We start from the raw sequence: 24,224 nt of genomic DNA on the forward strand, positions 1-24,224 counted from the left end.
TCCCCTCTAACAGTCTTGTCTGTAGGCGGTGAGGACCCTTTGTGGCCTTGTCCCACCTGGGGAGGGTATCTTGCCCACTCAGCCCCCCACTTGTGAAGGTGACAGATCCATTAAAAACCTGGGAGTAGGGATCCCTGGGTGGCGCAGCGGTTTGGCGCCTGCCTTTGGCCCAGGGCGCGATCCTGGAGACCCGGGATCGAGTCCCACATCGGGCTCCCAGTGCATGGAGCCTGCTTCTCCCTCTGCCTGTGTCTCTGCCTCACTCTCTCTCTCTCTCTGTGACTATCATAAATAAATAAAAGTTAACAAAAAAAAAAAAAAAAAAAACCTGGGAGTTATTCACAAAATTATAGAACACTCCTTCTGCCCCACACCTCAGCCCCACACTGGTCGGTCTCCAGTGCCACCATAGCAGATTTTAGATGGAAGAGCTGCAGGGCCCAGACCCCCTGAGGAGCTGCAGTCAAGAGGCCAAGTCAGCAGGGGAGACGGGGAGGGGGCACCAGAGGTCCCACAGCTCTGGTCCAGATTGCAGGAAACCTCCCCCTAAAAGCTTTTTACATCAGTTCGTGTTACCTGGCACATCATGTCTGGCTTTAAACAAATGTCGTAAGACATTCTGACAGACAGGGAAAACAGTCTGAAGAAACAAAGCCAGCAACAGACCCAGACTCATGTAGGGCAGGACGTGAGGAACCCTGGTCCACACGTGAAGGGCTGTGGTATGAAGGACAGACGTTGCTCAGGAGCAGATATGGACGTTGCAGTATGGAACTGCATATTGTCTAGAAAGGATCAAAAGGAGGTGGAAGAAGTCAATCACTGTGGCAGATGAAGATGTGAGAAGCTTCTCACTGGGCTGCACAGTGCGATCTGGACAGGTCAAAAGAAACTTCACAAGTGAGAAGCAAAAAGAGAAAAGAATGAAAAAGGGAACAGGGGCCTGGAACAGAGCCTCCAAGAATCGAGAGATGGTCTCAGAAGGTGTAATGCACCTGTAGCGGCGACAGCAGCCAGACGTTCAGACGAGTGGCTGGAGTGTGGATGGCCATGTGTTTCCTAAAATGAATGACAGACATCAAACCACAGATCTGGAAGCTCAGAGAACAAGCTGGAAAAAGCCAAAAGCGTCTTAACTCACTTGTTTCACATGAGGCTCCAGCAACCCAAGGGCAGAGAGAGAATCTTGGCAGAAGCCAGAGGAAATACGAGCAGAGGCCTGGAGAAGGCAGGTGATGTGCAGGTGGCCGCTCCTCATTCGTGCCCAGGGAGGCCAGGGTGAACGGCAAGCTCCGTGAATGTTCCAACCAGACTGAGGGGAGAAGCAGCAGAGCTGGAGGGTTTGCTGGAGTCTTCCAGAGACTCAGAGGGAGGAGGAGCCTCTAGATGTAACATGAGCATGAAAGCCCCCTTGTCTCTACCTTCTTCCCAGTCCCATACCCAGAAGACCATCTCCACAGGCAGAGAGGGCTATGTGCACACACCCTGGTGTGTGTGTGTGCGTGCGCATGTGCACTGAGTGCCACCAGGGCTTTGCCCTGGCGGGCCACCATGTGCAGACAGACGGTGCAGGAGTGCTCAACCGTGGTCACCTGCTCTGGCTCAGTCCCTGTGCACCCTGCTGGGTTTGAGCAGCGCGTGGGGCCATCTCAGCTGGACTCCCACAGAAGTGTTGGTGCCATCCTAGGTCACTGTGCATGTTACATCATGAGCTCCTCACTTAGGTTCTGCAGTTTCAGAAACACTCCACAGTTCTTTGCCTTTAAGGCATTAGATCCAGTTCCATACCCATTTACCTTTCCTCTGAGATGGTCTTCCGTGTGTCTTGTTGCCAGCTAGGGAGCAACGTAAGCTTCAACATTGGAGGTTTTCCTTGGGTTTTGTTTGACAGCAGGAATGACACTGTTTTGATTTTGTTTTAATTTTTGTTAACATGCATGCACAAAAGTGCAGGAATTTAAAGTCTACAAGCCGGTGAGTCCTCACAAAGTGAGCACTCAGGTCTAGTCCATTACTTAGGCAAGAAATAGAACTTTACTCGTACTCCAGAAGCTTCTCTCCCGTGCCCTTTCCTCCCCCAAGATAAACACTGTCCTCCTATCTAGTTGACATTATTTTTTTTTTTTTCAGATTTTGAAGTTTACAGAAAATGCAGTTATGGGAAATGTGTTTTTTGCATCTGGCTCTTCCAGCACCTGTGCATGTGTGAGGTTGGTTGCAGCACTCTGCCCTCTGCCTTGCCCACGAGTGCAGTGGCTGGGTCATAGGGTAGCTCTATTTTTAACTTCTTGGGGAACCTCCACACTGTTTACCAGAGTGGCTGCACCAGTTTGCATTCCCACCAACAGTGTGGGAAGGGTTCCCCCCTTCTCCACATCCTTGCCAATATCTGTCATTTCCTGACTTGTTAATTTTAACCATTCTGATGGGTGTAAAGTAGTATCTCATTGTGGTTTTGATCTGTATTTCCCTGATGATGAGCGATGAGGAGCATCTTTTCATGTGCTTGCAGGCCATCTGGATGTTGTCTTTGGAGAAATGTCTGTTCATGTCTTCTGCCCATTTCTTGATTGGATTCTTTGTTTTTTGGGTACTGAGTTTGAGAAGTTCTTTGTCGATCTTTTCAGTGATATTTTCTGATTTTTCTTTGTAGAGTTTTGTACACCTTTTCAATTTATTTCTAGGTATTTAGATTTTGTTGATGTGGTTTCAATTGTTACTTTTTAAGTTTCATTTCCTCTTCACTACTATACAAAAATATAGTTGCAGTGAAGCCTTTTATTCCCAAATTGCTTTCCAATTAAAAATATTAAAGACATACTTTGCATTTTAATTATGGATCCTAATCAGATATTGAGAATTGTCATCTCAAGAATTTACTTGACATCTTGGGGCACCTGGGTGGCCCAGTCAGTTAAGTGACCAACTCTTGATTTCGGCTCAGGTCATAATCTCAGGATCGTGAGATTGAGCCCTGCATCAGTCTCCATGCCCAGCAAGGATTCTGTCTCTTTCTGCCCCATCCCTCTAAAAAATTTACCCTCTAGCCAGCTGATAGTTCTTTAAATGAGTTAGCACAAGAGTTTCTGCTGCTGCTGGCAGGTGCTGCGTCCACCTCAGGGCCCCAGGGAAGCCATCTCCTGTCTCTGTGAAGGAGGCAGATCATAGGTACCTGAAGTGTCATTGCAGAGGTGCACAGAAACTCTTTGGAAAGGAGGCAGTGTGACCCTGTTTAGTAGCAGTTTGGGCTGCCACTGTGCCAGGACAGACACTCCCAGACCATGGGAGCGAGAGGTGGTCGCTTTGAAGGTATTTGGCCAAGTCCAGATGTTACTCCAGCCCTTTTTACTCATGGAGGTGGCCAGCTGGTGCCAGCTCCCTAGTAGTTGTGGGCACAACATGCCCCTGACCATCCTGGCCAGTCCTGACTCACCTTTCTGTCTTTACCCTAACTCATGAGCTGTGGACAGGCAGCAAGTTTGATTTGTTTGAAGTTTGGCTTCCTTCCTCTTCTTCCTGTGTTCAGATGGTGATGTGTACGACCAGTGGCTAAGGGGCCAGGAGCTGACATCACCCCCCTTTGGAGAAAGCTGTTCTAATGACTGGATTTCAAGGGGAAAGGATATGCAGCATACAAGTCAGCTATTATGTGAACAGTGTTTTTGTTTGGATGTGAAAGAAATCAGATCAAAGGAGAAATATGTGCACTGTTATGACATTAAGAGCAAGAATGATAGCAGTCAGCTTCAAGGAGCAATTCCCAGGCAGGCAGCCTGGTGAGCGTGCCCTGAGTGGTCCACACAGAGGCCTCGGAGGGGAGGGGGCACTTTGTGACCAAAGTCCGCCGTGGGCTCAGATGTATTTTTCCCTGTAAAGGCTTCAGAAAGCCATGCTGGGAGGTGTTTGGGGCCAGCTGCCTGGTTGGGTGGAGTTGGCCTGGTTGATGGACACGTCCTGGAGAGGCCAGGCTCTGCCCATGTGCCACAGCAGTTCTCCTGCCAACACTGCCCACAGGCAGTGACTAGTTGTGCATCTTGAGTGCAAACAAAGATGGAGAATTTGCAAACAGGCCAGATCCCATTACGGCACTTCATGCCGATGTGGTGCTCACAGCCCTCTGCACACAGGATCGTTCTGGCAGAGCTGGGCCCCAGGATGAAGCGGGAGCCCTGAGCTCTGGGAGGACGTGTGCTGAAGCCTCGCTGAGATCTATTGTCGCAGTGACAGGTAGATGGGAAGATGGGGTGTTCCGCCGTGTATTACAGGTACTTAAAATAGTCTGGCAAGAATTAATTCGTTTAAATTCTAGTCATTATGGTGCCATTTCCTACTATCATGTCATACTTATTTTGAAAGGAAATTGAAGAAAAATTAGCTTACCTGTGGTGGATCATTGTTTAAGACAAATCTGATGACCAAAGCTTACTTCAGGCATTTCACAGCAGCTTCTTCTGTAGTTGAAAATGCTCTTCATGTAAGTTATATGATTATCCTTCAGGAAGAATATTAAACTAACCTTGCTGTTTTCTGGAGAGCATTGTTTTGTAAGGACAGTTAATCATCAGGTAAGTATCAAAGCTCTGAGAGATGCGGAAGGACACAAAGGAGTGCAGAGTGCATTTCTGAAAGTCCTTCGGGCCTGCATTTCCATGCAGATGGGGAGAGGAGACCTGTGGCCACCATGTGCCCCCGCCCTGGCTCTTTGAGGACCCCCCTCCTGCCTGACCTGGCACCTCGGGGCTCCAGACCCACCACCCCATCCCTGCTTGGAGCTTGGCAGAACCCACTTGGGGGGGGGGGGAGGCTTGAAACACATGACGCAGCTACAGCTAGGTGATTACTCTGCTGGATAAAAGACTTGCCTCTGTGGACTGTTTACTTCCTTGGTAGTTATTTTAGTTGATCATTTTATTTAGTTTGCTCTTCTTTTCCCAAAGTAGTTGGTACCATTTCAGTAAGTTTTACCACATTTCAATAAAAATAGTAAAGAAAAACTTTTTGACAAGCAAGATTTGAGCAGTTTTTATTTTATGAGCCTAATGGAAGTGTGTGTAGTTAATGGGAAATGTGACCAGAGGTCTAATTATGGGAATGAGAGTGAGATCACTTATGCACATGCTCGGGCCCAGGGAGCCAGACGGGAGGACGAGCCTGAAGCTGGTGAGCCGGGCCAGACACCTCAGCTCCCAGAAGTTCAGCCATGGTGCTGACCTGTGATGGAGGTATGAAAATCCAACAGCACAGTCATGCAGCAGCACTTGGTGAAGGCCATTGGGTTGGAAATTGCTAAGGTCGCAAGAGGTCAGAAATTAATCAGGTATAAACCAGAAACGAAACTATTTTATGTTAGTTATTAGTGTGGAATTAATCTTGTTAAAGTAAACCAGTTACTTGTGCATTTGTTTTTTGTCTGCCTGGACCATTTTTGCCTGCATCTTTTTTCACATAGAACGTGGACTGACAAAATCCAGTATTGCACTCGCTCCTGGGGGTCCCTCCCCATGTCAAGATGGCACAGCCTCCCCATAATCTTGCTGCCTCTTATCTCCTCACATCCAGCCTGGCTGCTCTGTCATGAGACTTTATTTTTGAGGACTTAGGCTTCGTAGACCACCTCTGACATTCTGAGACTCCTCTCAGATCGCCAAGGAGCCTAGACCCCCGTAGGGTCCTCCTGATGCACAGTGTGTATTTTCTGTAACCAGCTGAGGTGCTGGGGAGTTTTCAGGGAAGAAGCCTGGGGCCATGGCTGTTTGCAGCCTTAGCCATCAACAGCCCTCGTCCAAAGTTGGAACCTGTTGAGTACATTCTACCATAAGACAATTCACTAATTACTAGAATTTTAGCTCTTTTAGTTTGGGACAACCTTTTCGTCGTTACGTGGCATGCTTCTTTTTAGCAGCTAATATGTGTAATTACATTTAAAATAAGTGGCTCCCAGTGCTTTAACGGCATTTTGATATTAGTGTTGTGACCTAGCAGTTGTCTTCTCGTGGTTGAATAATTAATTTGTGTCTAAGAGCTTTTACATTTGATAGTTGCCTAACACGGGGTTTCCTTGTGAAGGTTTGCTGGCTCCCAGTGACCCTGAGCTGCCATCTGGTACAAATTCAGAGTGTTTCTGTCATCTGCTACTAATTGCTGTCACCTGCACATCGTAGTCCCTGGAGCTGAGATGTGTGAGCAGGGCGCATATCGCCTTTCGGAGTGGGGTCCTCCACACATGCACATGTGTGTCCCTGAACGGGGAGACAGCCATGTGCTGCGGGGTTTCTCAGTAGAATCATGTTTCAGTTCATTTGTATTTTAACGGGCAAGGTATGAATGATGGTGACTGTTTGGGGAAGGTAATTAATCCACTAAATCCAAGTGTTTTGTCTTTGTTTTGTTTTGTTCTAGTGGTTCTCTAGCACTTAGTAGCCTGGTTAGGCTGGTAAGATTGTTTCCACGACATTTGACAGAAGTCTTCTTGAAATCCTCTTTTGTGAGCAGATAAACTTTAGTCAGGGTACTAGCCTATAGCGCCATATTATATTAATGTATTTCACTTGTAATTTAGAGAACAAGAAGAATGCCCTGATCTGAAGGCTAAACTGTCCCCCGTGGCAGTGGCACAGCTGATAATCGCGAGCTAGAAAGATGCGTATATCAAATAGTTTACAAAATGAAGCCAGCTGTGTTTCCCTACATACTGTGGCTTCCTGACATGCATCATTAAACCTTATTAGCTACTTCCTTTTACAAAGATTCTTGTAGTCTTGAACATTGCATATTAACATTTTCTGCCCCTCCAACTGGAAATTATTTGCTTTATTGTAGAGTGTCAACTTGCTCTAGTTTCTGATGCGTTCTAATTGGTACTTTAGAGTGTAATCATCGTGAGATACCACGCCATGCATTTCTTTATTTGGAAATTAATACAGACCTTTTCACTTTATCTGTCAATCTGGGCAACTTTTCACACAATTTCTAACTCCTGGGATTGCTTACAAGCCATTAAGTATGAAATGGTTCATAAAATGTCTTTGAAGACTTACACTTACTTTATAGTAACACAAAAATTTTAGATGTTTAATAGCGTTACATTTTGCCAAGATACCACTAATAAAGCTCTTACACAGTTTTCATAACAATGGAGGTAAAGAGGGAAAGTTTCTCGAACCACCTCAAGTTTGTCATTTAAAATTTTCAGCAAACCTGCCGAATTCCATTTTTCTTAAAGAACGAGAATATAGATCATGAGAACTGTGGACTGACTCAGAGCTAGCTCTGAGCCCCCTTGGCCAGTGTCTACCAGCGTGTCCCTCTTGGCCGTCTTTTGTCTGCCTTACAAGTATGCGTGCACCAGCTGCTGCCGATGCTTCTGCAGGGAGGCACCGACATGGGCAGAGGAAGTCCCTGTGCGCACACAATGTCATTCTGACACACCTGGAACACTGGTTCTCAGGGAGTTCGGTATTGCCCGTGTGCTCCATGCACTTACAGTTAGGGCCTTGCCCCTCACAGCCAGGGAACTTCAGGAGTTGGGTGAGACAGTCATCCTAGCTTGGATTCCAATAAATACTTAGTCATAGATCTTGTCAAGTCAGCTAATGACTCCTGATTTAAAAGCACTGTTGAGTGGTTTTTGTTGTGATAGGTGCTGGGTATTTGGAGATTGGGGTACAGACCTTAAATGGTCCATAAGTTCCTTCATATTTACACAGTAAGCTAAGAAACCGTGAGGGAGACAGTGACGTGTGACTGGATGCTGTTGAAACCTTTGTGTGACATGGTGGCTTGCAGGACAGCGTGGGTCCCGGGGGCTGCCTGCAGAGGATCACCCTCCCACCAGAGCCACTGAGCATTCATGAACTGGCCTGCTGATTGTCAGCGCTACCCACCCTGAGACGTGTTCCTTAGAACTAGCAGCTTCATATGCTATGTTTAGCATTCGACTGAAGTCCCCAATGAAACCAGACTTTCTGGAATCTATTACATAAAAACTCTGTTGACTAAAGTTAGTAAACTCCTTGCACAAACCATCACATACGTTGTGCTTGCTGGTACGCCGAAGGAAGAGTTTAGATGTAACATTTTGAAGTTAATCACTGAGCAAGTTTATCTTTATATATATATTTTTTATTTATTATGGAGACCCCTCTGTATCATGTCTTCTTCTGAAAGAGGATCTAGGATTGGAAATTCAGGTTTCATTGTAAATTAATAATCTCATTTACTAATAAAAACTTAACCATTTCTTTAATCAGAATTTTATAAGATAAAAGCAGGTAGAAAGGTGGTATCTCCTGTCACCATTACGCGCAATTTCTTTAAAAAAAAGAAAGAAATACAAAAAAACAAGAAACAAAAACCAGTTCTCACGGCACAGTGCCAGGCAGGCTCCAGGGCCAAGGGCTGCTGCAGCCCTCCCCCCACCAGCCTGGCATGGCCTGTGGATTGCAGTCCTTGCTGTGCTGGGGAAGGGGCACTCTGACCTGTGCTCTCCCCAAATCCAGCCTTTTCCTGTCACCTGTGGTCCAGCAGCTCCATACCAGTTACCAGAATAATTCCTTCAACACCTCATTTTCTGGATATCAGAAAGGGATCACGTAATTCTTTTCTAGCTCTTTAAAAGAGTTCCGAGTTTCTTGAAGGGAAGCTGTCATTGTGCTCGGCAATTTCAGGATGCAGTAGTGTTGGAAGCCCTGACTGTGTGTTTAGTAATTCCCTTAACAAGTAGTAACCAAAGCCCAAAATTTAGTAGTGGTGTTATTAACATACTTAGCAATACAATATTGTTTTCTAGCCAGTAATAGTTTGCAAATTATATCTAAGTGAATAAGAATGTGTTTTAAGGGCGTTTTTTTAAATATACACAAAATATTTGCAATAAAAGATTTGACAGGTTGAGGAGAATGTGCATGTGCCTCCCAGGAGAAAAATGTGCAGGGTGGTCTGGCTTGCCCGTGTAGACCTGTCGATAGACAAGCGCCTGAGAGGCCAGCAGTGCTCCCGGCAGCACAGTCTCCCCTTCCTGCTGTGCCCCTTCAATTCTTAAGAGTCCTAATAAAAGCCTTTCTTTAAGAGTAGAGGTTTTTTGGGAGTTTTTTTAGAGTTAATTATTAGAAAAACCTGATTTTTATGTTGCTGGGAAATAAATCCCAAGAGTGTCGGGGTGCACCGCCAGCAAAGCCCCTGGGCACGAAGCACTTCTAGTACCTGTGCCTCTCAGGGTTTGTCGTGGAAGCACAATGACCGCATTGCTGGGCCTCAAACACTGGGTGTTGTGTTTGTAGATACAAAGGATTGGAGAGCAAGTGAATGCTATTTGTAAAATGTCTGTTAAATACAAAATTGCCAAAATCAACTGCTTGTTGAATCACATTGAAATCCAAATGCCTGACTTGGACTTACATGAATGAGGTTGAATGTTAAGGTTTCTGATGTCAGTAAAGAGTGTAGGTTATTGAAGTAATTATTTTAAATTGGTGAGTAATCTTGGTAAAACCATTTAAAATTGATAGCTTCTTACACTGTTAGGACAAAAATAAGGGAAATATATGTAGGATCTTGAAACCATCAATGGAAGTTGTTTCTAGGTCTAAATCTTCAGAAGCCTTAGTACCCTCATACTGTGCTGATTCCCTGCAGTATTCTGAATGTGTTCTGGATGTCAGATCTCTGAGCATGATTCCTTCCAGAACAGTACCTTTTTATTCAGGAAATTCCCTCGTGTGCACAGTCCAGCATGTTAAAGTCTATCAATTCTGTCTTGAATTCTGCAGGGCAAAAACAGATGCTTAGGGTAACCCTTTTTGGCAAAAAAATTATATCTACATATACAAACGTACTGTGTATTCAGTATACTGAATTGGCTGAATTTGAGATCGAAGTTCTGCATTCAAACAGCAGGCTTTCAGGATTCAGGGAAAAGCATCAAACGTGAGCACCCTCTGCTGTCTCAACTACAACATGCCACCCCTTTGCTTTTGCTGTCTCTTGCAGCTAGGAATCTTAGTGTAAACACAGCCACAAGATATTAACAGGAATCATGACAGCAGTGCACACGAGCTATATTCAGTAAAGTGCTGGGATGTACATTTTAGTCTTCTCACTTCCCCAGTTCTCAAATAAATCGTTTGGATTATTGTAAAATAAAATTAGGAGTACTATATATTAGAAAATTATGGGGTTTATTTAATATTCAGTGCCTGATTTTAATGTACCTTGTGTACATAGAGTACACATTAAATTTCCAAATAGTTTGCAGTTTCCATGTTTGTACATACTCATTTTTGTCTTAAATATGGCATTGATGTGTTAAAGGTTGTATATAAGAGTATTTGAAATAATTTATAATGTTAAAAATTAAACTTACAAATTTTTTGAAGCTATTACATTGCTTTAAATTTGATGACTTCTGGGCAGCCCCGGTGGTGCAGTGGTTTAGCGCCGCCTGCAGCCTGGGGTGTGATCCTGGAGACCCGGGATCGAGTCCCGCATCGGGCTTCCTGCATGGGGCCTGCTTCTCCCTCTGCCTGTGTCTGTGCCTCTCTCTCACTCTCTCTGAATGAATAAATAAATAAATCTTTAAAAAATAATAAAATAAATAAATTTGATGACTTCTGATATATTGGTTATACTTTAATAAAGGTTCTAATATGATAGAGGAACCTGTCAGACTTTCACAGACATGACCTAATTGTCCTTTGTGACATAAAGTAACCCTGCATTTTGCAAAAACAAATCAGATATGTGCTCGTGTATACACATCTGTTCCTGGACAATCTGCAATTTTCTGGCATTTTCATCAGTTATAAAAAGTATCCTGTGGCTGTGTGTCATGTCCAAAATACTAAAGCCAATATTGAAATTTCTCAAATGATCCACAGGGTGGGTGAGCAGTTTGACAAAACAGCTTCATTCTGCACTACGGAGCCCCTTCAGACTTAGAAGGTAATATGTTTGCAGATTTTAGGAATGGTTTCACCTTTTACTGCATGTTTATTGTAGGCCAGCTGACAAGTGGTCTGACAATGTAGGATCAGTCCCAAGTTTGTGTAAACCAGGCTCATTTAGGATTTTACCTTGAGTCTCCTGTCTTCTAAGTTTCTTCTATTGATATGCAAAGTGGTTTTATGTCCTTGCTGAATAGCTCTTCTCACACTAGTACTTTTTTTGTTGTTTAAAAAATATAACAACCCCATTTTCTTTTTAAATGTTCAACATTCAAGGAAAACCATCTTATGTAACAACTATAGTAAGCACGGGGAGCAAACTGCATTGCTGAATATAGAAGAGTCAGACAAATTTGTTGGTAGGTAAAAATGTAGGATATGAAATATTCTCTTGCAACCGACTTTAAAATGTGTATTGTGTAAATATACATTTTGATTTTTAAAAATTAAGGTGATATATTGTAACATTAAGAATTGTCGTACTGATACATACTTAGGGAGCTTTTAAAGCACAGATTATTGAGCCAATAGACTAAAATGGCTCAGAGAAACGCTGCTTATTTCGCAGATCACTGAGGCGATAAGCAATAATAGCTCAGACATGTCTGCAGTGCGTAGCCAGCCTGTGTGTGCAGCAGACACTTAAGACTTAGTAGTTCATGTCCAAAGATGAGTAAATAAACAGACTTGAAAAAAGAATAAAAGGCTATATAGCATCACTTTTTAAAAACTAATACTTTTAAACTCCAAAATGGAAAAAGTTATTGCTATAAGATTAGGAGTTAGATTTAGTATATGATTTTCAATTATTTGAAATATTAAGTACAAATGAAGGTCTGAAGATTACTTATTTTTTATTGTTTTTTAAGATTGTACTAAAAGTGGAAAATATAGGGCTGATTTGTTTCAAAGATACTTAAAAGGATGTGCTTTTTCTAGGAATTTCAGTTAGGTTAAAGTGCAGCCCTGTATCAGTTATGTATGTAGATCCAAATTCTGGATGATAAGAAACTGATGGGCTAATCCAAGAGTAGTTAAGCTGCTAAGAAATAAAACAATGTTTACAACGTTATTTTTTCTGCTAAGTAATCTCTCATGTATAAAGCTGTACATACTTCTGCCTGTGTAGAGTCTTCTTGAGTAAATTAGCTATTATGGTATTAGATTAGAGGCTTTTCTGTTTTTCAAAATGTGATACATGTACAGGGATAATTATGAGACAAATTAAAATAATATTTAGCTTTTTGCAAGAGTTTATGTTGGCTTTTTGACATTTCACATCTTATTGTTTTGCTATTCTCAAATACTTCTGTGTAGCAAATAAGTTAAATGTGAGTTTTGAAAGAATGATAAAAGCATTTTGATGTTCACATCATGCTAATCCAAGGATCATACCATGGTCAGCACTTACTGATGACGAGGCCTGCTATCTTGTCTTTTACTAAGTTTGTGTAGCATGAGACCTTTGTTCCAGTTTGGGGTGTACATTGACTTCTTAGGGACCTAGTAGCACGATAAGGGTTTAACTTTGAGATGGATGGGATGGCGCTGCGTCTCGGAGATAAGGCTGGCCCTCATTCGTCCATTTACAAAAACCTGACTGATCTTCTCTTGATTAAGCAGGAGAATACCGTATTTACCCATTATTGTTGGTATAAACCATTATTTTACTGAGAACCATTAGCTATTTAAAACTTGGTACATAAATTAAAGAGGAGCTAAATGGATTTGTGATCGTTGCCATTAGTAGCATTTTAGATTATACAGGCAATTATTGTGTTCATTATCCTAGAACAGCCCCTTTGCAGAACCATTGTGGTGTCTTAGGCATTATGCACAAATTTTCCCTTGGAGATTAAAATTTCCAGTAGCGTATTTAATTTTGTTATCACAGTTGTTTCAGATAAAACAAATATTATGACAAGTAGAAAAAAATTTGCCTTACTAATATAAGAAATTACAATAAATGTTGAAAATTGCTTGCTAGTGTACTTAATTTACCTTTTCTTTTACAGTCATAATTACTTTGAGTGATTAATAATACATTTTATGGGTGGAAGGGTTTTATAGTCATAGCAAAAAGTATTTGGCTTGTTCAGGTGTTTCAAGAAAATTTTTAAAGAAAGCAGAGATTCACATTTAAAGTGAAGCTACCATCTTCTTTATAAAACCTGTAAGTTTACAAGTTAACTAGTTATTCTACTGAATGTTTTTAAGAGTCCAGATTGCATTTTAAGTGAGTTGAAGAAACTTTTTAAGTGTTTTAGAGAAATGAGTGTAAAAATATTGTTAACTAAAAGTAGACTTTGTTAGAATAGATAAAAGAAATTTTTTTAGATCATACTATATATTATAGTGCAGTTGCAGTTATTTTCCAGGAAGAATCATCATAGTTCCACAAAGGCTACCTGAAAGAATGCAAGGAACAACCCATTACCAAAAGTTGTATTTTACTCTGTAAACTTATATGTTGAAAGTGATGACCCTTCCCTTTGGGTCCCAAGGGTGTGGGAGGACAGCCCCTGCTGGGCTGCCTCCTCAGGCAGAAAGGTATTAATACTTCCAGTTATCTGCCTCTCAGTGTGCAGTGGGCTGCTTTTCATTTCGGTCCAATATGTGGCATTTTTTTCAAAGGAAACTTTGTATTCCTTTCTGACTGTTCTGTTGCAGCTTTTACAGTTTTTCACTGCTGGGATGCAGAGAGAGTGTGAGGTAGTGCTTTGCATTTTGCAAGACAGTGATTCTTTATTTTATTACAGAAAAAAGACCAACTCTGCAAGGCCAGATTAAATCATTCCTTTCACTTTTTAATGGGATTTGGATGAATAGAGTAAAATATGCACTTTGCATTCATTGATAGCATCTTTAGGTTGAGGTAATTGAGTCTTTTTTCCCTGACTGAATGAATAATGACTTCATCTGACCCTCAGCGAGGCCTGACACTCAGTCCTCCTTTGTCACAGCAGAAGGGTCTGTGCTTTGAAACATGCTCTACTTCCTCGGCTTCATTTTTCTTCATTCTAATCCAAAAACCTATTTTTCTCAATAATTCAAGCATAAACTATGTAGTAGTTGAAGTAGCGGAAATTGCAAGATATTTGTCCTCCTTGTGCTGCTCTTTAAATGCACTTGATAAATCCGGCGCCGGGCTCTTCAGCTGCCCGCTTCTCAAAGGAAGCACAGCCCTGAACGGGCATCCCTGCCAAACTTTCCAGAAGCCAGTCAGGGCTCCAGTGCGGCCTGCCTGTGGTTTGGGGGAGAGCGGGGAGCAGCGCCGTGACCCCTGGCCCAGAGGTGACCCCTGGTGCAGGACCGAAGGCACCTGCAGCCCCCTGCAAACTTGAGTGGGTGTCGGGGACGCAGCTGAGAGCAAGCAGGGTGTGACCTAAAGTCTCAGTGATGAGGTTGTGCAGGGTGTGAATGTTCTGGTCTGGACTGAGGTCCAGGGCTCTGACCTCCTGCCCTGGGGCCACGGGGTGGGCAGGGGCGGAGCCTTCTTGGTCCCTGCAGTGTCCGGGCAGGTGAGCAGGTAGGAGCCAAGCTCTAGGCAAATGTCAGGGCTTGTGGCTTCTGTGGTTCCCATGACTCTAGGCTGTTCTTTAAGGCCATGGTGTGGCATCCGGCATCTGGCAGCAGCAGCAACAGCACCAATGAAGGAATGTGACTTACCTACAAGCTGGGTTAAACAAGAAAACTTGGTGTTTTATAATTTTGTCACTGGTGTTCAGCTATTTTTTCAACTAGACTGGCTGTTTTCTGCAGGTAAAATCTCAGCGTTGACTCATTTTTCATAACCTCACACTGTAGCAGAAAATTCAGTAGACATTGACATTTACTTGTTTAATGAGTGGATTTTCTTCATAGCTGCACTTAAGTGAACTTTCTGACAGTTCTGTGGGTTTTTTCTGACTACAGGTTCTGATGTTCCCATGCGGATTTTTGCCAGATATTAATCACAATTAGATGGAAACTAAATACTGAGACGGAAAAGCTAACCTTGTTTTGGCCAAAATTAGGAATTTTCAAAAGGCACTAAAAAGTAAACCACGTATTATTAGCTTAGTAATTCTCAAAGTAGCATCTCATTTATTTTACCAAAGTCATGGCAACCACTTTTTAAATTATTCTCTTTCACAGTTTGTAGCAGATTGAGGAGGAGCTTGGTGGAGGCGAGCTTAGGGTCTCGTCCGGGTTTATCTGTCCGGGTCCCATGTGTGAGGAGCAGGCAGGGTGTTGGGCACCTGCTGGGCTGCGACTGGCAGTCCCCAAGGGTGACCATGGGTTCTGCAGGTCCCAAAAGGCGCCCACCAGGTCAGCAGGCAGGGAGCCAGCCCCAGCTTGGGAGTGAAGGGCAGCCAGGGTAAGGACAAGCCCACAGAAGTGGGAAGCACGGATTCAGATCTCATTGTGGGATGTCACTGGTAACAAGAACAGCAAATCGTGCGTGTGGCTTGCTTGGTACCAGGAGCTGTGCTTCATCTCCTTTAACCCCCTGAGTCTTGTTATGGGGGCACTTTTTTCCTTTTTTCCTTGAAGATTGTATTTATTTATTTGACAGAGAAAGGAGGTGAGGCAGAAGGAGAGGGAGAAGCGGGGTCCATCCCCAGGACCCTGAGACCATGACCTGAGATGAAGGCAGACGCTTCACCTACGGAGCCACTACGCGCCCTGGAGGCACTTTTCTAACCCCATTTTGTTGCAGATAAGAAAATGGGTTTGCTGTCTGCCCTAGGTCAGGTAGCTGAACCAGCATTCAAATTAGTCTACATTTGAATTCCCAAGGAAATGTCATTGCTACATGACCTCACCTCTCCCTCTGTGTGCTTGGGAAGCCTTTTTTGGCAAAGTTGAAGACCCCACCCCTGTGTCCACCCACATGCTGTGTTCCTTCACTGTGTGTGTGTGTGCTATGTACCACACTGTGTTCCTTCAACCAACCGACTTAGCCAGGAATGGCAGCGTGCAGGCCACCAGAGCTCAAGATCAAAGTTGTGCACTTCTGATTTGAGGAATGAACACTATCGCTGTTTCCAAGATCCCACACAGAATGCACCCCAAAATGAGTTCATTCCCATGGATATAACTTCCCCTCACGTTTTGCTCACCTAGGACACGATCCACAGAATGAATTTGAGGTTGTGTACCTTACTGGGAGAACCTAAAGTGTAGGATTTATGCAAGTTAATAAAGGTATTCATTCAAGCTAACTACCTTGTCTGTTGCTTTTGTGCTTAATTCAGAAAAGGTGTTTTCAGAGTCATTCCTGGCAGATGGGCATGACAGGCACCGTCCTGTTCCTGGGGGCCTCTCTCTGAACGTAAAATCCTTGTGTGGGAGTGGACTTACACATCAGCTGGTATAGCATGTGCAGAGGGACACACATGTCCACTCTCCACGGACTCAGTAAACCTCTGGTGTCCTTGCGCCCCATCCCGTGCCCCCTCTGCCCCAGTCGCCTGTCGTAGCATCTTCAGCCTGAGAAAGGATCTGGGTGTTTTGTGCTTGGATACTGTGGACTCATGTCTTTGTAAATTATTTCTGGAATTCTCTGGGGATTGTGATTCCCTTTCAGAAATTCTGCTTTAATCACTAAGAGGCTTTTCAGGAAACAAGTAAAGTTAATAATTGTTTTGTATTTCTTTAGAGTTCAGGTCAGTACAAGAGGAAACTTAAGGATGTCATTCATCACTATCATATATTTCAGATTTGTAATATTAGGGACATTATGGTCATGTTTTTGTTTTTCTTTCAGGTTGGTTTGTTGGATCTTGAGCTCAATCAACTGACCAAAGCACTGTTTGTGGCTTTAGTAGCTCTCTCGGTTGTTATGGTAACCTTACAAGGATTTGTAGGTCCATGGTACCGCAACCTGTTTCGGTTCCTCCTTCTCTTTTCCTATATCATTCCCATCAGGTAAGTTTAAGAATTAAGATAAAACAACTAACTGGTTTCATTGAGTATGAGTTTACTGAAATTTTATTTTTCTTAGTCTGGAAGAAGTTATCTGCAAATAAAGAGAAAGGAGCCAGGAACTCTGATGAATTTTAAGGAATGCTTAGAAAATATTTTGTGGGGGCTAAGTCAGTTTTGTTAGAATAATCTAGAAATCTGACACTTTTCGTTATATGAATGTTTTGATAATATAATATTCAAGAATTGGGAGATATTTCTTGATGAAACATAGTTTTGTTTACTGCTGATAGACTTTATTTCCAGTACCCTTGAATCTGTATGTGTCACGAAGTTGTATTTCAGAAACCATCTAATATATCTGTCAAGTGAGATAAAATATTGAGTAAGACAGTCTTTTTAATATGAACAATTTTTCAAAATGATAACCCATTTAACATGAGATTGGGATATAAATAGTTAATATTAGATGTCTACTGAGTTTAATTTACTAATACTTACAGTATAAGTACATTCTGAAATATTTCCACAAAGTTTATTTTTAAAAAATGCTTCATATATATGATTGAAAATTTTTACATGAATGAGCAATGAAGACCTAATAAATCATTCATAAATCATGAAGCTAGAATGACCATCTTCTGTAACCCTGAACGGAGTAGAATAGAACACTCATGCACCAAGGATGTAATAAGCATTTTGAAAGGAAAGGCATATCTTTACAGACCAGCTTTCTCCAAAAGTTTGTCTAAAAGTGGGGTCTCTTTCACTTGCATACATCACGAAGGCAGGGCCTGCATCCACAACTGCATCCTGTGCACAGTCCACTCGAGCCCAACCAGCCCCACTTGCTGTTTGAGATGGGGAGCCTGTCTCCACTCCTCTGAGAACACTCAGTCTTATGCATTTGCGACTGTTCCTGATGTAACTGGAGCTCCTGCCTCAGTAGACACTCAACCCTTGATCACCTCAGTGTCCTACCTGATGTGGCCAGCCTGCCTCCCAGCTCCATATGTCTCCTCTCCACCGCCACACCACATGCCAGGCTGGCCCTTCTCAGCCATGTGCGCCGCATGAATGCTTAGTGCTCACTGCCAACCAGTCACTTGGTATCATGTCACCCTGTTTGAATCCTGCTGCCATCTCCACTAGTCCTGATGCTTGTCTTACTTGTTTTCTGGTGCTCTGTGCTCACCACGCTCCATGAGGTGTGAGGGACCTTGTTTGACCCAGTGCCTAAAACAGTGCAGGGTGTGTCCTAGGGCCCTCACACCCTTACTGAGCAGACCCCTTACCTGTTCTGAGGAGCTGTGAGTGTGCAGATGGTCTGTCCAGCTGTCAGGCAGCGGCCTCATCACCACATGGACACATACTGGGTGCCAGCAGCGGGCACTAGGGACAGACAGATCTTTGTTCCCAGAAACTCCCTGGGTAAGTGGTAATAGGCAGAATATTAGCTATTTATCATCATCCCAGAACTGACCCATTCCACTGGGATGGCCCTGCAGGCAGTCTCTGGTATGGATGCACACATCCTGACCTGCACTGGGGATGTTGCCCAGTGCTGCAGGCAGACATCATGGGACCCAACAGAGAGGGCCTTGGGTCAGTTGCTGCCTTGTTGATTTACCACCACTCCTGCAGTTCCCTGAGTGGTGCACAGCACATATGATATCCTCAATGGAAGTATGTGGAAAGAGGGGCCCTGAAGGAAAGAAGTTTACAAATGTGATGAGTCTCCATCGCTAGTTTTCTCACTCTTACAGTAATATGACACAGAGTTAGTTCACTGCCAGACACAGCACAGCAGTGGGTATTTTTCCCAAAACTAGCATTTGAAGCCTCCCTTCCCTTTCTCTCTATATCTTCTGCAAGTCTGTCTTGTTCTGGTTTTTCAGTCAGTAGTTTTATATTTACATGTTCAGTCAAATGTGGAGAGACTTACTAGGCAGAATTATACCTGCATCCCTGTTTAGCTCCATAATGTCTCACGCCAACTTCAACGTAATGCTTTTCCTAGTTTTCCACAGTTCCAGAATACAGTTATACAGATTAAGGAGAAGGCATGAAAACCATAAAATCTAAAAAATGTATGATGCTAATTTAGGGAATTCGTGTTTATGTTTGATTCAACCAGGTTTGTTTTCCTTTTGCAAGGAATTTATATCATTTAAGATATCATTTAAGATATAAACACTTAGTATTTGGTAAACGTTCTTTTCAATTTAATAAGGGGAGGTTTAAAAAAAAATTTTTTTTCAAAGTGCACAGTTGTGGAAAGTTAAGTGCTTTTTCCTCTGTTGACCTAAAACATGCTTTTAATGGATGGACAGCTGACTGTTCCTTTTAGTGCCCAGTGTCTACCCTGACAATTGGATGACTCGCTACCTTAGCACATGCTCCTAGTTGGTTGCCGGGCAGAGTTACTGCAGGCTTACTGACCTGTGAATCCCCTTCCCCGGGCAACCACCTGCTTGCCCTCTGTGTCTAGTCTGTTTCTGCTTGGTAGGTTGGGTTCAGAGGCTTTTCAAATTTAATAAACTTAAAATCATAGAAATTTTTCTTTACAGAGTAAAATATTTTTGAGTCACTTGACATAATTTACTGTGTCCTTCAAGGAAAATATTACAAGGTTTAACTCATGTAATTGAAATGGACATATATTCCCTGCATTATTCCTGTCACCATAACAAAACACATACCGGTAGGCCGGGCGCTCGCAGTGTGTGTCTCTGCAGTACCTCTTCTGCCCACACGCTTCAGGGTGCTGTGACAGTCCAGCACATCGTCCAGAAAGCTGTCCTGTCAGTGCTGAGTCAGAAGGTGCATGTGGGCAGTAGAGGTGAAATGACACCGGCAGTGATGACTGCCTCCTCTGAGAAGCACTTGGGCGCCGTCTGGTCTAAGGTGCTGCTGTTGGTGGGGTCTGTGTACCTGGGGTAGCAGGGGTTTCCTCATTTGGCCCTCTGTGTACTACCCAGCTGCCTGAAGGAGTAAGTACCCAGCTCTGCTTAGGGTACCACTCATGCTGCACCGTAAGAACCCAGTATCTAAAATGTCAGGTAACACGGGTATGTTTGCTTCAGAACTTAGAAACTATCTCCATTAACATCTCTGTAGGGCCTCCTTTTCTGTTTAGCGTGCTTGGGGAGTGCCTGGGGAAAAGAGCGTTTCCAACATAGGAAACCAGTTGATGGTGGGGGAAGTTGGCAGCCTATTCAGATCGCCAAAGATGATAGTATTAGAGACTTGAAGGTTTGGCAAGCATGCCTAGGAAAGAAAGCCGAAGGGTGTGTCTGGGCAGCATTTTGCTGGAGAGATTAGGTGTGTGACTCCTGGACTTGCTCCCCCATCTCAGTAAGAGCCTGGAGGGCTTGGGTTATCCAGGACAGAGCTGCATAGGGGCCTCTTGTCAAGTGGTATGGACCGCTGTGACATGCAATGGGAGACCCACAGTTTGTGAGAATGTGTCAGTAGAAGCACTGCTGGCTCAGGCTGGAAGTTGAAACAACTCGCTGTGAGAAAAACTCGCTGGACTTCCCAAATCCTACAAACGTGCTGAGGCCACAGGCCTGACCCACAGGCCCAGAGAGCAGGGCCTCTGGTCACAGAAGACATTCCCCAGCTCTCCTAACCTACTGAGCAGTTCATAGTTACCCATGTGATCTGGGTGTTCTTTTCAGGTCCACGTTTTACTAGTAAAACATCTGTAGCTTGAGTTTGTGCTATTGGTGAAGTTATGAAAAAAACATTAATTTTACATAGTCCAGTTTATAAATGTCTTTTGCTGTTGGTTATCACTCTCCATATGTTGTGTAAGAAGCCTTTCTGGGCCCTGGATGATGGAGCTATCCTCCTGTGTTAGCTTCTAAAAGTGTTGCAGGGTTGTTTTTGACTGCTAGAAGCAGTGGGGTTTTTAAATAATGCAAAACAGGATTTTCACATATCACTGTTTTCCAACTCCAATTGTCTCAGCATTGCTTGTAAGAAAGACTGTCCCCCAATGACCTAGGACTCTTCTGTCGTGCGCCAGGGTGCCCACACTCACAGGCCACTTTGGGTCGTCTGTGCTCTTTCCCTGGGAGTGGTTTCTTTTCCCGAGCAAAGAACAAACTCACCTGAACCCATATACCTTTATCCTGAGTCAGTGTTTTCTAGAATAGGGCCTTCCTCCTCGTGCTCTTCAAGAGCACCCTTGTTCTCACTGGCCATTTGTGTTTAATATTATATCTTCCAGACTGTGAATCTGGCATCTCTCTCTTTTTTTTTTTCTTAAGATTTTATTTGTTTATTCATGAGAGATACAGAGAGAGAGGCAGAGACACAGGCAGAGGGAGAAGCAGGCTCCTTGCGGGGAGCCCAATGTGGGACTCGATCCCAGGACCCCCGGGATCACACTCTGAGCCAAAGGCAGACGCTTAACAGATCTTAAGCACTGGGCCACCTGGGCACCTCTGGTTTTGCTGCTACTTCTGAGACTAAAAACTACTTCAAAGTTAGAAGTTATAAAACAACACTATCGTCATCTTTGGCCCATGAGAATTAGTCTCTACTTGCAGGTAGAGCTTTCAGGCTCTGGAGTCGGGGGGTTGTGAGTTTGCATTCTTGCCTTGAGCCTACCTCAGTGGCCACCTCATTCTTGCTGTGGCCTCAGGAGGCCCCTTCTGTTCCTTCGTGGGGTAAAGTTGGTATTGAAAATACTGCACCAGTATCTGAATTCACTCTTCATGCCTTTGTCCTTCTGGCTCTTGTTACATTCATCTTCTTGAAGCAGTTTGTATTGTCTTTTAACATAAAAATGAGTAGCTCTTTCATAATTGCAAATATATTTATCTCATTTGCTATTTATTTATTTATTTTTAGATTTTATTTATTCATGAGAGACAGAGAGAGAGAGGCAGAGACATAGGCAGTGAGAGAAGCAGGCTACCTGCAGGGAGCCTGATGTGGGACTCGATCCCAGGACTCACGTTCTGCATACTTAATTATACAAGTAAAAAGTGAATACTTTATTTCAGCCATTTCAGGAAAACTGAGAGTTCCTTGGCCCTGCCCAGCACCCACCACTGGCTGCATTGTATACAGCATAGGTTCACAAGGCCCAGTGTCCTCACCTGTCCTTGAAGGCAGGGTGGCCTCTTGTGCAAGTGCTCATCCCGGATCGCTGTGCATATAGGGCACAGTAGTGAGGGTGCTGTGAGGTGCTTCCTTCCAGCCCTCCTCTCCTCTGCCGGTTTCACTATGGTCACTGTCAACCTTTGGGTAGGGAACTGAGCTCAGCTTTTCCAACTTTGAAAAGCATTTTCAATTTTGAAAACCTTCAACCTTTTCATGTGGTCCTTTTTGCCTGGTTAGCTTTCTTATTAATTTTTTGACGTAGTCACCACCTGCTTGCTTTGGGGTGGTTTGTCTCCTATACCTTTGCCATTTCTTTCTTCTTAGACTACCAGAGACACTTCATTTTAAGGTGATCAAATTGCACATAATTAATACTTTTATTTATTTATGAACAGAAGGAAATGCTAATCCTCCAATAGGAATATTTATTCCTCTCACATATTGACACAAAATATTTGTGCTCATTCCTCATACATGTATTTCCTGTTGCTGTGGAGAATGCTGTATGTGTAAGTACACGCACACAGCCCTCTTAGCACTAGCTGCTGCATAGCACATGCAGTATTTTACAGGGGCCCGCACAAAACAGCTGAAACAGTTCTGAGTGTTGGGGAAGTCCTGACTTACCTTGTTGCCATTCACCCCAATATCTGACCCTGTGATTAATATTTTGATTGTTCTGGATGCTGAGGAGATGGGCCGACATCATTCTGAATAGAAGGCAAGAGGATGAGTCTCCCTGAAGAGCGTCCTGAGTTTGCCCATGTCTTCCTAACTGGCACAGAGCAGGGCTGCATTCTCAGAGCGCTCCAAGGGCTCCAGGTCCTGGCACACTGCTGGGGTCCCGCTGCCTTTTACACAGTGTCTGACTCTCCTTGTAGCTCCAGGCTTTCTTTGGTTCAGTTTATCTGGAACACTGATGCTCCATTTATTTCTCCCTAAAACACTTATTTCAAATCTACAGTTTTCCCACACCCATTCAAAAGTTTAGTAATGTGATTTAGAATTTTACATGTACCAATTTAAACTACTTTCATACCTTACTAGATTTTCTATTTCTTAGGACCCGAGACTATACATTTTGTTTATTCTTGTGTGTGTGGCAGTGGACTCTTAGTGTATTTAGGTGTATGTCTACTTTCATTCCACTTATGTACATCTGTACCTTCTGAGCTCTAGAGCCTTGCTGACCACCTGCCTTCCCTGAGTGAAGCTCAGGCATGCTGCCTGCCCCCCCAACCCTTTTATTCCCTTTTAGCTCAGGGCCGGTCTTTTCTATAAAACCTTCTCCAAGTTTCCTCAGAAAGTTGAACATAGAACTAACCTATGACCCAACATTGCACTACTGGGTGTTTACCCTAAAGATAACGATGTAGTAATCTGAAGGGGCCCTACACCCCAATGTTCACAGCAGCCATGTCCACAAGAGCCAAACTAAGGAAAGAGCCCAGATGACAGGTGAATGGATAGAGAAGATGTGGTCTGTATAGACAATGGAATATCACTTAGCCATCAAACGATGAAATCATACCATTTATATCGACATGGATGGAACTGGAGGGTATTATGCTGAGTGAAGTAAGTCAGAGAAAGACAATTATATTATTTCACTCATACGGATTTTAAGAAAGAAAACAGATGAACATAGAAGAAAAGAAGGAAAACTAAAGATAAAAACAGAGAGAAGGCTAACCGTAAGAGACTCTGAACTCTAGGAAACAAACTGAGGGTCACTGGAGGGGTTGGAAGGTGGGGGACAGAATCACTGGGTGACAAGCATGAAGGAGGAGGGCACAGGATATGATGAGCACTGGGTATGATATAAGACTGAGGAATCACCGATCCTCTGAAACCAGTGGTACATTATATGTTAGTTAATTGAATTTAAAATGAAACCTTCTCTGACTATTCAGGCCAGTGATCACCTGTGCCAGTAACCACTTAGTAACCTGCTTTTATGCATTAGTGCCATTTCCCATGGTGACCTTGCGAATATGTGGCATTTTACATGTACTATTACTGAGGCTCAAAAAGATCAGATTTGGGGCAGCCTAAGTGGCTCAGCAGTTTAGCGCTGCCTTCAGCCCAGGGCATGATCCTGGAGACCCGGGATCGAGTCCCACATCAGGCTCCCTGCATGGAGCTTGCTTTGCCTTCTGCCTGTGTCTCTGCCTGTGTGTGTGTGTGTGTCTCATGAATAAATAAATCTTTTTTAAAAATCAGATTTGTCATTTGTCCAAGATCATGGAACTAGTA

At 43.5% G+C, this 24,224-nt stretch overlaps 1 protein-coding gene across 4 annotated transcripts in view; it reads left to right on the plus strand.

The window, feature by feature from the left end:
* Positions 1-24,224, plus strand: part of ATP9B (ATPase phospholipid transporting 9B (putative)) — a 240,280-nt gene that overhangs the window by 143,630 nt on the left and 72,426 nt on the right. For all 4 annotated transcript variants that reach the window (XM_025997772.2, XM_025997773.2, XM_025997774.2 and 1 more), the window contains one exon: positions 16,693-16,853. In XM_025997772.2, the coding sequence (XP_025853557.1) occupies positions 16,693-16,853 (161 nt within the window). The remainder of the gene's footprint in view (positions 1-16,692; positions 16,854-24,224) is intronic.

Source organism: Vulpes vulpes, chromosome 5 (genome assembly GCF_048418805.1).
Source record: "Vulpes vulpes isolate BD-2025 chromosome 5, VulVul3, whole genome shotgun sequence".
Lineage (NCBI taxonomy): Eukaryota > Metazoa > Chordata > Mammalia > Carnivora > Canidae > Vulpes > Vulpes vulpes.